The 14,096-nt window shown below is 42.6% G+C and overlaps 1 protein-coding gene across 1 annotated transcript in view; it reads right to left on the bottom strand.

The window, feature by feature from the left end:
* PXDNL (peroxidasin like) overlaps positions 1–14,096 on the bottom strand; it is a 383,932-nt gene that overhangs the window by 258,982 nt on the left and 110,854 nt on the right. Inside the window, 1 exon segment of the mRNA XM_045560482.1 lies at positions 4,272–4,343. Within this exon segment, the coding sequence (XP_045416438.1) occupies positions 4,272–4,343 (72 nt within the window).

Below are 14,096 nucleotides of genomic sequence, written 5' to 3'. Positions count from 1 at the left end.
CGGAGCAGTTTGTGAGTCTTGGGAAATAGAGCAGGTTCTGTATATGTGTAATGAAGAAAAACGTTACGGTCATCATTTTACAGATGGAGAAGTTAAAATCTCCCCCAGTTACACAGCGACTGCTGTTCAAGAGGGGCAGGTGGTGACGCGCTGGGAGCGCGAGCGTGGTCCGGGGGGCTCTACCGCGGGGTTTCGCTGCGACACTGGCCCAGCCGGCCAGCTGCGCTGCGCTCCCTGCCCTCAGCTGCAAAGCAAGCGTCGCTAAAGTGAATGCTCTGTGGGGTCTATTAAAGAAGCAAACAGATGAAAAGCATTTACAACAGTGTCTGTATAACATTGATTTTATTTATTATATTTTTATTTATTATATGTTAGGTACTGTTAGTCACAGAGAAGGGGCTCAACAATATTAGATTATTTCCTTTCACCTCTTGACTATTTTTTTAATATCAAGAGCAGCACTCTCAAAATATTTAATATTTAATTCTTAGATGGTGTGACGTCTTGGGCTTCATCTAATGTTTTCTTTTATAGTGTTAGTTTACAAAGTCATATAAAGTGTAGTCTTTTCCGTGCATCATTCTTCCTTTTGCAACTCAAAATGAGAGTGTGTTTAAATACATGCTACTTTTTTAGTACAACTACTACTATTATTATCATTACTATCATCAGCAATAATAACTAATGATAGACCTTTTTGTAGTGGGCTGAATAATGGCCACTCAGAAATATCAGGTTCTAATCCCTACAATCTGTAAGTCTTACTGGATAAGGAAAAAAGGTCTTTGGGGGTGTGATTAAATTAAGGGTCTTGAGATAGGAGATTATTTTGGACGATCTGGGTGGAGCCTAAGTCCAATCAGAAGTGTCCTTATAAGAGCGGGGCAGAGAGAGGGAGTATACAGACACAGAGGAGAGGCAATTTGAAGAGAGACTGAGGCAGAAATTGGGGTGATGTGGCCACAAGGCAAGAAGCCCCTAGAAATGCCAGCAGGTGCCAAATGCTAAAAGAAGCCAGGAGCAGGTTCTTCCCAGAGCCTCTACAGGGAACACAGTACTGCCAACAGCCTCACTTCAGCCTGCTGGCTTCCAGAACTGTGAGAGAATACATTTCTTTTGATTCAAGACACCAAGGTTTTGGTAATTTTTTAACAGCAGTCCTAGAAAACTAATATAGCTTCCTTAAATTTCACACTCTACGTTTTACATGTATCATTTTGTTTAATCATTACATTAGTTCTATGAACTATGATTATCCTCTTTTATAGATATAGAAACTATCATCATACAGGTAATAAAAGTCAGAAGTGGGGACACTTACCCAGGTAGATGATTTCAGAAGCCATCATTATGTTTATGCTTAATATTGTTATGATTTCATGTGTTTTTCCTGAAATATTTGACCATGCTTAAAAACTATGTCAAAAATCAAATCTAAATGACATAATAAAAATTACAAATGGATGAAAATTCCAAATTTGGTTTAATGCTCATGTATTTTGTTATGCACAAACTCTTCCTACTTATATCCTATTTCCTTTTCTTCTATTAACTGGGACACACGGGTGCAGAACAATTAATAAGGTAGAGAATGGAGCAATTAACATAGGTGCAGCCATCTCATCTGCAATTTTTAAAGACTTGTTGACGACTACATAACAGAAAAATTCCATGCCACAAAAAATTCTTATAGAAAAGAGAAACTTTTGGCTAGTGATTCTGTCTTCATTTCTTCAGACAAGACACATTAGAAAAAAAAAAATGGCAGTAACTGCAGTACCAACATGGAGGCGAGTGATTGGCATAATTGTCATTTTATCAGGAATCTGAAAACACCCTAAGTGAGCTTGAAAGATGAGAGTTGTCAAATAACATAACTGTTAAGAGAACTGAAATGTTTCCATTAAATATACTACATTTTTAACCTATAATTTAAATAATTTTCTTTGTAAAGTTGCCATATCTTTTTTCTGTTAGAAACAAGTAAATTTTTAAGAGTTACAGGGCATATTCTCTGAGCTTTATAGGTGAAGAAACTGTGACCCAAGAAGTCAAACAGTTTACTCAAGGTCACGTATGTACTCATTGTAAAGCATCTACCACAACACTTCACATATAACATGTATAAAATAAAGAGTAAATTCTTTGTAAATTTTAAAATTTAATTTAATTTTTTAATTGACACACAATAATTGCACATATTCTTGAGGTATACAGTGATGCTTCAGACATATAATGCAAAGTGATGAGATCCAGATCAGGGTAATTACCATATCTGTCACTGCAAACATTTATCATTTCTTTGTGTTAGGAATATTCAGTACCCTCCTCCTAGCTATTTGAGACTATGTATTTTGTTAACTATACTCATCCTCTATCAAACACTAGAATTTATTCCTCCTACCTAGCTTTAATTTTGTATCCTTTAACAAATTTCTCCCTATCCCTTCCTTTTTATATTTTTTATTTGATATTTCTAGGGTGTTTTTGGTCTGTAATGTATTTGGTATTGCAATTGTGCATACATTATTGCTATTTCTTTCTTTTTATTAATTGTTACTTTTTAAATTTTTTATTAAACATTTTACATTGACTTTGAAAAAATTATCATTATTGATCCATTTCACAGATGAAAATTCTTTAGAAGATGAAAACCCAGTTAGACACCTTTGAATTCATTCCATAGGAGTACTATATCTTATAGGTTCCATCATTATATAGAGCAAAATAGTGACAGTCAAGAGATTGAGGTAACATTCAAAACTTGATAATGTAGAGGCATAGATAAAAATAAAATAAAGCAGTCTTCCAACAGATCTTGGAGTAAACTACATACTGATTGGAAGTGTTCTCTGATCTGCCCTGAGTAATCCCACCAGCCCACAACATTTCTGCCACGTCTTACTGTAAAGGTTTGAGAAATAGACATCAGACCATTTAACTCTGTTTTATTCTCCTGATGTTGTGATTTTGTTTTGCAGAATAATAAAGAAGAGAATTCATTAGGATGAGACCAGCCAGAGATAAAAGAGAGTGTGCCCTTTCTTAGTTGCCTTCCTGTGACCATTTTCCAGTTGTCTCCCACTACACTCAGTCCTCCGGCCCTGTTGCCAGTGGAAATTGCACTATGAGAACCACATCTGGTATCAGATCAGGTTGATAGGCAGAAGAATCAGTCTCATCTCAGTGCAGTTGAATGCAATTGATGCTTCAATGCTAAATTTGTGGAGATAAATTAGTCTATTAGCCACTGGTGATGAGGTTAATTGTTGAGCAGCAAAAGTAAGAATAATGCATCTACTTGGAAATTCAGGAAGAGCAAAGACAAAATGATCTGGCCCTTATCAGTAGTTGTGCCACAAATCAATCATCACCACTATCTTCCCAAAACAAGCCTTACCAAAAAGCAAAAAACAAAAAACAAAAGAACCCAAAACTATAGCCATATGCTGTCTCCTGAGGGTATATAAAGATAGGAAAGAAGAACTTTTTTTATTTCCAAGGTACTTGACTACATACATATAAAATCCAAAATATCTATAAGAAAACAGAATTAATAAGGATTAATTTAATAAGGTCACTTGATACAATGTCAATATATAAAAATCAACTACATTTTCATATACTAGGAAGAAACAAATAGAAAATAAAATTTAATGCCCTTTAACAGTCAGATGATCAGCTCTATCACAGCAGGGTTGTGTGTATTTGGGTCCAGATCCCAAACCACCTGACTAGTGAGTGCACAGCAGATAATAGATATCTGGTAAGTGAAAAAAAGAGAAGAAAAAAGAAAAAAAGAATGTCTTTAAACACTGAAAACGTTTATCAGTGCTTAGCCATAAAGTTGTCATTTTTCCTCTACATGATTTTCAAGGTTTTTTACAGTAGCACAGATAAGATGACCCAGTGGTGTACTGGGGAGAAATGGGCTTTGGAGTCAGAAAGCTGTGAGTTTTAATTCCATTTCTACTACTTTGTTGCTATGGGACCCATAGACAAGTAATTTAACCACTCCTTCTCTCCATTTCTCCTTCTCATGAGGCTTTTCTAAGCAAATAGAATGTAAATGACAATTAGATAAATAGGAATCTCTCCCAAACTCAGAAGGTAGGGAAATTTAAGCAGCAGAATCTGGGCAGGTGTGAGACATCTAGCAGGTGTCATTCCTCTGCTAGTTGTTCTTTACCCTCAAAATGACTTTCATGGCAAATTGCAATCCAACTAGCTCATGATTTTAGAAACCCCACAGATAAGCAATAGGTACTCACAGAGTGTTCAGGTTCTTGAGTTTCTTGAAGGCACTCCCTGGAATTTCTCTTAGTCTGTTAAACCTCAAGTCTCTGGGAACATAAAAAGGTAGAGAAAGATTACAATATGTTGATTCTGTTCTGCCATTATTTCCAGAAACTTGAAAGTCAATTCTCCTTTTATGACTGAACATATAGTACTAAAGGATTAAATGTAATTAAGACAGCAGTTGTGCACATCATGCACTAATCACTTCTGTAGGTGTGTTGTTTATAACAAATTATGCGTCTCTGAGGCCACATACAATCCCAAGTCGCCAGACAAGTGTAGCTAGTGAGAGAGCACGTCCAAGGGTCAGACAGTTACACCGTTTGTTTTCAGTCGTATTTGTATGACAGAAAAACAAATTCTATATGCGGCAATGTGCCAATCAAGTACATTTAGTTTGGAAAATAGTGTTGATATGTCAGATGTCACATATCAATTCAACATAACACCATTGCTTGAATTTAGCCAAAGGTACTAATTAGTTAATTTTTGTTCACAGCGCAGGAATACAATGAATGGCCTTCTAAAAAGTATTACAACAAATCGACAAAACATTTGAGAGAGCTCTCTAGCCACAGCCAAAATTATCTTTCATTAATTAACATCTTACTTTATTCGGCATGTGATAATTGAGTATCAGCTGCACGCCAGGCATCATGCTAAGTAGTGGGATACAAGCATGAGCAAGACGTGGCCCCTGCTGCTGAGCAGGGACAGTTCCGTGCGGACAACAAGCAAGTTGTTCCAGTACTGGGGCATACAGCATCCATCATGCAACAGAGAGACAAACGAATGCCACACGTTTAGCAGACTTCGGTATTGTTCTGCCTAGACCCCCCTCCGTCGGCGGGAGACCCAGCCGCCACTCCACGTGATTGTGGTGGAGACGTTATCACTTGCTCTTCCTGCCCTGAGCAGGGTGACAGAGGCCAGCCAATCAAGGGCAGCATTTCCCTGAACACGCTGTTCCTTCCTTGGGGAATGCAATCCCCACGCAAGGCCAGCTGGGGGTGCCCACGAGCATGGACGGGGCCGCTGCACAAAATAGAGCCGTGCTCTTTAACTGGGCTGCAGAGCTCTAAGGAAAAGGAGCGTCTGTCTCGCCCACACTAGCAAGAGCCAGCCGAGGGTATAAGCCAAGCAGGGACAAATAGGGACAAAATATAGGAACAAAAGCGTCGAAGCCCTGGACCCAGGTGTGCCTGAGACCAAATTCACCTTGCTTTTTCAGATACCTGGGCCAGAAAGTGTCATTTTGATAAGCTCATTTGAGCTGAGTTTCTATGTCTAATGTAGGGCGCATAGAAGAAAGATGAAATAATGTGTTTGGAAATGTGGGGTCCAAAGAGAATCACATCAGGGAGATGTTATAGGTAAAAAACTAAAACTAAAACAATAAAGTATCTCTACTTCCCCTCAATTAATTTCTCAAAATGCAATTCTTCACCATCATAAAAAGTTGTTCTATCTTAGAACACTTGACTCACAAATCTTTATAAGATTACCTTAAAATCCTACCCATCATTTTATGCTTCTCTTGAGTTGGCTTTGGCAAAATGTGCACAATTTTACGGGAGCTGTTATTTTCAATTAAAATTACTAAAGAACTCAGTGGCTATACCTCCTTGTTAGACTGAATGCATTGCTTAAACACCATACATTGCTATTTGATGTGTCTAGACTGTATTTTTAAGAAAACTTTGTAAGTTATGTGAGATCCTCCCTGTAAACATATAAGACATAAAGTTCTGTAGACCCACATACCCTAGAGCCATTGGTTTCCTTTAAAAACAGAAGCTATAATAGTAATAGTTACAGAAAGGACTTTCTTCTTACATTAAACCATAAATCCTAACAGTTCTCCCCAAAGAAGATTCTAACAATATAGAAGGAAGCAACTATAAAAGGACAAACCATTTTCCTTCTTTTAGGCTTTGAAATTTTTGAAAAATTCAGAGAAGTACAAATGAGAAAATAATATTTATTGTCCACATCCAGAATTTACTACTTATATTTTGATATGGTTCATTCTACTTGTAATTCCACATATTTTTATTTACTACATAAATTATATATAAAAACACATTATAGATAAAGTGAACATCTCTTTTAAACCACCATCTTAGTCTTAGGTTGGCTTCCCTCCCCCTGATGAAACACTCTTATGAGTTTGATGCCCCTCTTCAAACATACATCTATATGTCTGTGAATAAACGTAAGATAAAATGTATACATATACACATGCTCCTTGACTTACAGTGGGGCTACGTCGTAATAAAACCATCATAAGCTGAAAATATTGTAAGTTAAAAATGTATCTAGTACACCTGAACTACGAACAGCATAGCTTAGCCTGGCCTACCTTAAACGTGCACAGAACTCCTACATTGGCCTACAGTTGGGCACAATCATCTAACACAAAACCTATTTTGTAATAAAGTCTTGGCTATCTCATGTCATTTATTAAATGTTGTATATTACGTTGAAATTGTGACAGCTTCACGTGTACCATCATAAAGTCAAAAAATCCTAAATTGAACCATAGGTTGGGGGCCATCTATATACAAATAAAAAAAATAAACATAATATATAGGCAAAAATAAAATTTACCAAAAAAATATCAAATGTTCTATGGTTGTTAATACTTCCCTTTTCGCCTTCCACTACATCTTTTCTGTTGTTCTCTGTCCACACATAAAGGTCTGCGTATTTATCCCTAACCCCTCTGGAATACTCCCCAATGCAGACAGACCACAGTTCCTCTACTGACAGATATCTTGGTTGTTTCTAATTTTTTGCAACATTATTTGCAAACAATATTGCAATAAACATGCATGTGTGTCTCCTTGTGCACATGAAGAAATGTTTCTCTAGGGTAAATACTTGGAATTGGGGTTGCTAAATCATAGCATGTTCACATCCTCAATTTTACAAAATGAGGCCCCTTGCAAACTTATTCTCAGCTAGATACATTATAGTAGCAGTATAATTAATTGAAAATTATGTGAAAAGATGCTTGAACTAATCACGAAATTATAAATTTAAACTTATCACTAGATTGGTTTGAAAGTCAAGGTGCTAGAGTGCTTGTTATCAGAATTCCTTTCTTGTCTTTCCTCGCAAGCAAACAGAAATAAGCTCTCCTGCCAGGACAAAGCCTTCTGCTAAGGCGGTGCTATAGCAAGGTCGTGGTCCCCAGAGCGAGTCAGTGGCGTCAGACTCTCTGCCCAACGACTTGGCCACGCCCCGTTCTCACTACTGCGCCTGCTCAGGGAGTCTCTTCCTGAGAAGTAAAGTGCCACTGAAGACCCGAAGATTTTCTCCAGATGAACTTAAATTCCAATAAGTTATATTCGAATGCACCAAAATAAGTATACTAGCACTTGGCTTCCTTGGACTAGTATATTCTACCACATAAAATTTTATAGTTAAGTATGTTATAGGCTGAAATTCTAGGAAAAGATTTCCCTTCCTAATTTTAATCCCTGATCTTTAGGATTGCACATAGGGCCTTGTGCAATGCATTGCCTATGGTGGGGTAAATATATTTCTGAACGTTAGATCATTTGAATTCAAATCACCACCAAATTTGTATCACACTGTTTTCTGTGTCAAAAAAATACATTTACGCAAAAATACAACTCATTTTCCCATCCTGCCTTTATTTCAGATAGGGACAGATAGATATTTTAGACAGAGATAGATCACAGAGTAAGAACTAGAATGCTCAAGATGGGTCTCTAGCAATTTCACTTATATAAAATTATATAAAAATTGTCATTTATATAAAACTTCTCTTAGCATAAAATGTAGCATTATATTTTCACTCCTTGCATAGAATGAAAATTGAATTATTATTATCTCCTTCATCCCATCATGATATGTAATATTGATAAAATCATATTCATGATAATAACAACCACTATTTAACACAATTTTCATCTCATTCATTGCTCATTGGAACTCAATTTAGAAGCACTTCTAGTCCCTCCGCCAAGCTAAAAGTTGGGCACATGGAGCTTACTGGGGTGGTCAGACCAGAGCTTGCCTGTCTGTCTCCCGGCCCTCTCCAGCCCAAGCTGACAAAGCTGGGAAAAGAATGTTCAATGCTCTTCTGAGCCGGCAATCAGGAATCAGTGTTTCTAACGAATAAGAGACAAGTTTTTAGCTCAAACTCAATCCAGAAAGTTCTTCTGTCAAAAAAAGTTTAAAATGACTCCCTTTGGCAGAAGACGGCATAATAAGCATGGACACAGAGCAGCGTCAGCTAGCTGCAGGAGAACTGCTACAGCTCGAGGTCACACCATTTGTCCCCATTAGTTAACGGTGCACACCAGGCCGGTGACACAGCCATGGTACATCCTCCCAGGGGGCTCCCAGGGGGCTACACAGAGTTACCCACTTGCACGTGCAGAAATACAGGGAGAAAGACTCCGGAGTGAGAGAGAAGCCTGCCTCGTCCACATCCTCAAGTCCCCGGTATATTTTCGGGCATATGTCACATTAACATTAAATAAATAGGCATTTAATATAAAAAACACAATTGTCTGTGCCTGTCCAATTTACAAAATAATCGCAGAATTCATTTTTAAGATGATATTAAATGACGCATGCAGTGCAGATGGTGCAGTCCAGTTTAAGTTGTAAGATGAATGTGTTCCTCTCGAAATACCATCAGCCTTAAGAGAGAAAATCAAAAGTCTGAATTTGAGCCCCTTCCTGAAGGCAAGACCCAGGCCACGGAGCTCGCCCTGCCCCACTGTGGTGGGGGGGCCTCCTAGTAACGCCCTGGGTTGAAGACGGTGTCCAGCTCTGTCACGAGAGAGGCCTGGCCATTATAGCTAAGACTTTGGTGCTCAGGGAGGAAATCAAACGAGCTGAAACCTCCCAGAGAGCACCGTCTTCACGGGCTGATTTCTGCTGGAGTGCGCTGCGTGTTTCTCTCAAAACTGGGAAATACGATTCTGGCAGAAAGCCTGTCTTCACGAAAAAAGATCAAGCAGCTCTGTGCTTGAGCCAAAGCATTGCTGTTGAAGGCGGGGATGTGACTGCAGCACTATAATGGCAAAAGCATCAGCTGCGGAAAGAAAGGCAGGTACTTCCATCTCCCCGAGCCTCCAAAGAAGAGCGAGAGGGAGCAAGGTGACTTCCGGAAGCTGGGCCATGATTTTACAGGGAAGAGCTCACACCTGTGTGGCCCTGTCTCCAGCATGTCCTCGGCGCCAGAGCGCAGGGCACACTCTGCTCCCTGCGGGCCAGGCCTCAACTGTCACGCTGACCCGGCCCCTCCCGCAGCGGCTGTCCTCTGGTGTCTGGGCGCTGCCACTGCCGTCCTGCCCCGGGGTCAGGGCCAGAATCAGAGAGATTTCTCCCCACTACTCCCTGCTGCCCTGAAACAAAAGTCTTCATCTTTCAGTGTGACAGCCCTTCCAGTGTAGCAACTGGGAACATTTTCTAGGCCTGGAGGACACACTTAGCACATGTCTTGCTGGTTCCCAGTCATGGTCTCAGCTGAGGAACACTCTGGATTTTCTCCAACCTCCAGTGCATTTCCTGCCTTCCAAGTGCTGCACGCCCAGAGAGGGAGCCGCCTTTTGTCATTTGGCTGGCTTGGTATTAACCTGCTGTGGTAGTTAATTTTATGTGCCGACTTGGCCAGGCCATGGTACCCATGAAACTCAGTTTACAGCAAAAAAACAAGTCCAGATGTTGCTCTGAGGGTATTTTTTTATGTGATTAACATTTAAACAAATAGGCTTTGAGTAAAACAGATTACCCTCCATGGAGTGATGAGCCTCGCCCGATCAGTTGAAGACCTTAAGAGAAAAAGACTGAGGTCCCAGAGGGAGAGGAAATTCTGCCCCTGATGCCCTTGGACTTAACTGCAGCATCAACTCTTCCCTGGTTCTCTAGCCTCTGGCCCACTCTGCAGACATCAGACTTGCCAGCTCCACAATTGCGTGAACTAGTTCCTTACAATCTCTTTTTAAACACACAGGCCCTGATACGCAGCTACTGGTCTGGCAAAGTCTGTACCGAGACCACTGGGTGCAAAGAGCCAGAATGGAGGAGCAGACCCTGTGGGAACCTTGCCTGGGGTTAGTGCAGGGCAGAGGGCAGTGGGTTTACTTTTTCTTTTCTTTCTTGGTACACATTTGATATTTATCTAGGTTTCTACAACAATGACTAAAGTGCTTATACATAAATAAGAATACTTTAAGATCTTCAAAAAACATACTAGAACAACTTTATAACAGTTCTTCAGTCTGGCATCATTTTGCTCCCCAGTGAAATTCCCAGCCGAGATCCACACTGTTTTCCAGAGATGAATTTCATTCCCTCTCAAGCTCACAAATTAGACCCAGGAGAACTGAGGCTTGCTCTTCTGAAGTGCTTGTTCACAAGGTCCCTGGGATCAGAAGTTTAATTACGTTTGGCCCTTTTTACTTGCAGGTTCTGCATCTATGGATTAAACCAACCACAGATCAAAAATATTTGAAAAAACAAAAACAATTAAATAAAACAATAAAAATGCAAATTTTAAAATGCAGTATAATCACTATTTACATGATATTCACATTGTATTAGGCGTTAGAAGTAATCTAGAGGTGATTTAAAATGGAGGAGGATGCGCGTAGGCTCTACACAAACACCAGGCCGTTTTCTATCAGGGACGTGAGCATCCGTGGGTTGCAGGACATGGGGGCTCCTGAGCCATCCCCGAGGGTCCCGGGGGAGACTGTCCTTTGAGTCTGACACCGCGGAGCGCGGCCAGGTGCGTGTGGAAAGGTAACACGGGCGGGGGCGAGGGGACGCACACACATAAACACTGACTAGAGGGTGCACTTTCCTCGAATGTTCTAGCTTTTTATAGAGAACCGGTACTACTTTCATAACCTTGATAAACTTGAACTTTTTAAAAAGAAGCCGGCTTACAGATTACCCGGTCCCGCCTCCGACCTTACGTGTGAGAGAGGAGAAGGCCGAAGGGCAGAGGGGGCCGGACGGGACGGGGGCTCACACGGCGTCGGGCCGTTGTCGTCCCGGCTGTGGAGCTGCAGAAACTGAGACCCAGAGCGTCTCACTCCCCTCAGAGCAGAGCAGGTGGCCTGGGGCGGCCCTCGAGTGCATCTGCTCGCAGAGCAGGCGCTGCCTCGACTGTCCTGCCTGACCTCAAACGCGCCGCGAGGCAGCCGAGGCCCCGGGCGCGGACCTGCCGGCCGCCACCCGCCAGCTCCAAGGGCCCGAAGCTGCGCCGGGAAACGCGTCTCCTGACTTCCCCGTTAGCGCAGTTTCCGCCTCATCATCCTAAACCGCATCCCCGCTTTTCTCACGCAGGGCGGTTAACGCTCCATGTTAGCTCCCTTCTCTCCCGGGAATCACGTGGTCGGAACTCACAAACACCCTTTATTTCCACAAACGAACCGACAGTGACCAAGTCAACGGAAGGCGTTAGCTGGTCCCAGGCAAGTCACCTGCACCGTGGGCAGGCGTGGGCAGCCGCACTCCTCAGGGACCGACGACAACCAGCGGGGCGAACGGAGAGCGCCGGCCTCTGAACCGAGGCGTTCCTGCCCGTGGAAGCCCACAGCGAACTGAGAAAACCCCGACAGAACAACCCGGTCCGGATTTCTCCACCCCTCATACCTGCTCCTGCCAGCAGGGGTCACTGAAAGGTAGTCCTCGCTCCCCGGTCGGAGATGATTTCAAGGGAGATGAGGGGGTTGATTTGTCCCGAATGTCACAGCGGGAGAAGGACCAGGCTACGGCAGAATACGGTCACTGGGTCACATTCACTTGCGCGTAACGTAGCAGCCAGCAGCAAAGCCTTGCTCCGAGGTCACAGTACCCCACGATACATAAAGTGACGTCGTTTATTTGGGAACAAGAAGCTCTGAGTGAATTTTCACACAAAACCAATGCACAGCCTCTTGAATGTTAAGACAATGCTAACTTTGTCATTCTGGTGAGAGTGGGTTTCAAAATAACACGATTTACCTTTTCAAATGAATTACTTAACATGATTCGTGGTGTGTGGATCATTATTACACCGTGCAACAGTCTTCACTGTTTCTGAGCCGGCTCTCGGCGTTACACGCGGCTCCTCTGAGTGCCCCGCGGGTGCAGGAACAGACCAGCGCTGCCGGATCCCGCTGGACAATACGAGACACGTGCACATGAGCCAATAAACTCAGTCTGAAGATGGAATATTACCGAATCACTGAGACCAGACCTGGTTATATGTTTACCCTGGTTGTCTTTCCTGTTTCCTATTGCTAAGTTGCTACCTTGCTCTGGGGGGTGGACATGTCCTCCCAACCTGGCTCTCCCCCATTTATGTGATGACTTGGCCCCAGTGAGATGCACTCCCGGGTGCCCTTGCCCCCTGTTGTGTATGAAGCCGAGCCTGTTCGCATGGCCCCTCCCAGCTCCACGCCCCGGCCTCCCTGAGGCCCCTCCTCACCCACTGGGGTGCCATGAGCTGCACTTTCTCATCACAGCCTTGCTCACACTACTCCGCAGCTCTATACATGTCACCTGCTGTTCCTCTGCCTGCAACGCCCTTCCCTGCCTTCCCCTCCTTACAGCCACGGTGAAGCCAAGGGCACCCCACCACCCAGGGAGCACCCTCGCAGGGTCAGAAGGGAGCAGAGCCAGTGACAGCCGCTCTGCCATCTGCGCCATCTGTTTGGGTGCCTCTTGCTGTCAGTGCCAGGACTGGCCGCCATGCAGGAATGCTGGCAGCAGCCTCCAAATCCATCCTTCACTTCCCCCAGGGCTCCCTGGGGGGCTCTCCAACCCCCCTGTGCTCCCTCACGGCCTCTGCAGTGGGATACGGTCCGTGCTGGAGTCGGGAGCACAGGCTGCAGGGCCAGGGACGCACACGCGCATTGCCACTCCCTGGCCGCTCTCAAGGCGGCCGCTTGGACAGGCCCGCACTCTCGCAGAGGCTCCTCATCATAAAACAAAGATAATGACGCTCAGTAGGAAATGTCAGAATTCACCCAGAGCATTTAGAATAGTTCCTAGCATGCGCTACAGTCACAGTATTACCAGTATCACGATGGGCTCTGCTGTTACACATTTTAAATACCACATTGTCATTGTCTAATTGCAATGTCTCTGCCTCCCGCCCTGCACAGCCCATCTAGGAGCCCCTGAAGAGCAATGAGCATGTCTAAGTATTTGTGTACACGCAACACAAAGTTTGTATTCCTAGCATAAATGTTAATACACAGTATCGAACCAAATAACAATAACAATAATGGAATGAATCATCTATGGTTCATAATTGGCAAGGCAGGAAATACGAGAAATATAAAATATAGAGTCAGGGTTAAAGTTCAGCTGCATACAACACACCTATATTGGCATGATTAAATAAAAATCAACTTTTGTAGATGTTTTGTAAATGTGAAAACATACTGTTTTATGAAAATTTAAAGTATTCTTTCCTTCTAATTCAAAATCAATTGTTAGGAAAGAAAAACCAAGTTAATGGAATGTATTATATATTCCTTGGTGAGACTAGCCACGCTGGGCACTGCCACTTGCAGTTCTGGGCCCGGCATGGCACACCAGATCTGCTGAGCACTGGGAAGTGCGTCCCACGTGCCGCAGGCTGCTGGGAATCAAATCTCCACATGAACGCCACCCACTTCATTCCTGCAACTATGCAAGGAAGCTGGCAGACACTTTCCATTCTGTAACAGTCTGGACTTTTCAACTATGTGGTGTCCTTTTTGGAAAATGTATTTCTATCAAAATTTTAGTGAATTATTTAACATTTTTGCCTT

Source organism: Lemur catta, chromosome 9, assembly GCF_020740605.2.
Source record: "Lemur catta isolate mLemCat1 chromosome 9, mLemCat1.pri, whole genome shotgun sequence".
NCBI lineage: Eukaryota > Metazoa > Chordata > Mammalia > Primates > Lemuridae > Lemur > Lemur catta.
This window is presented reverse-complemented; position numbering and strand designations above follow the sequence as displayed.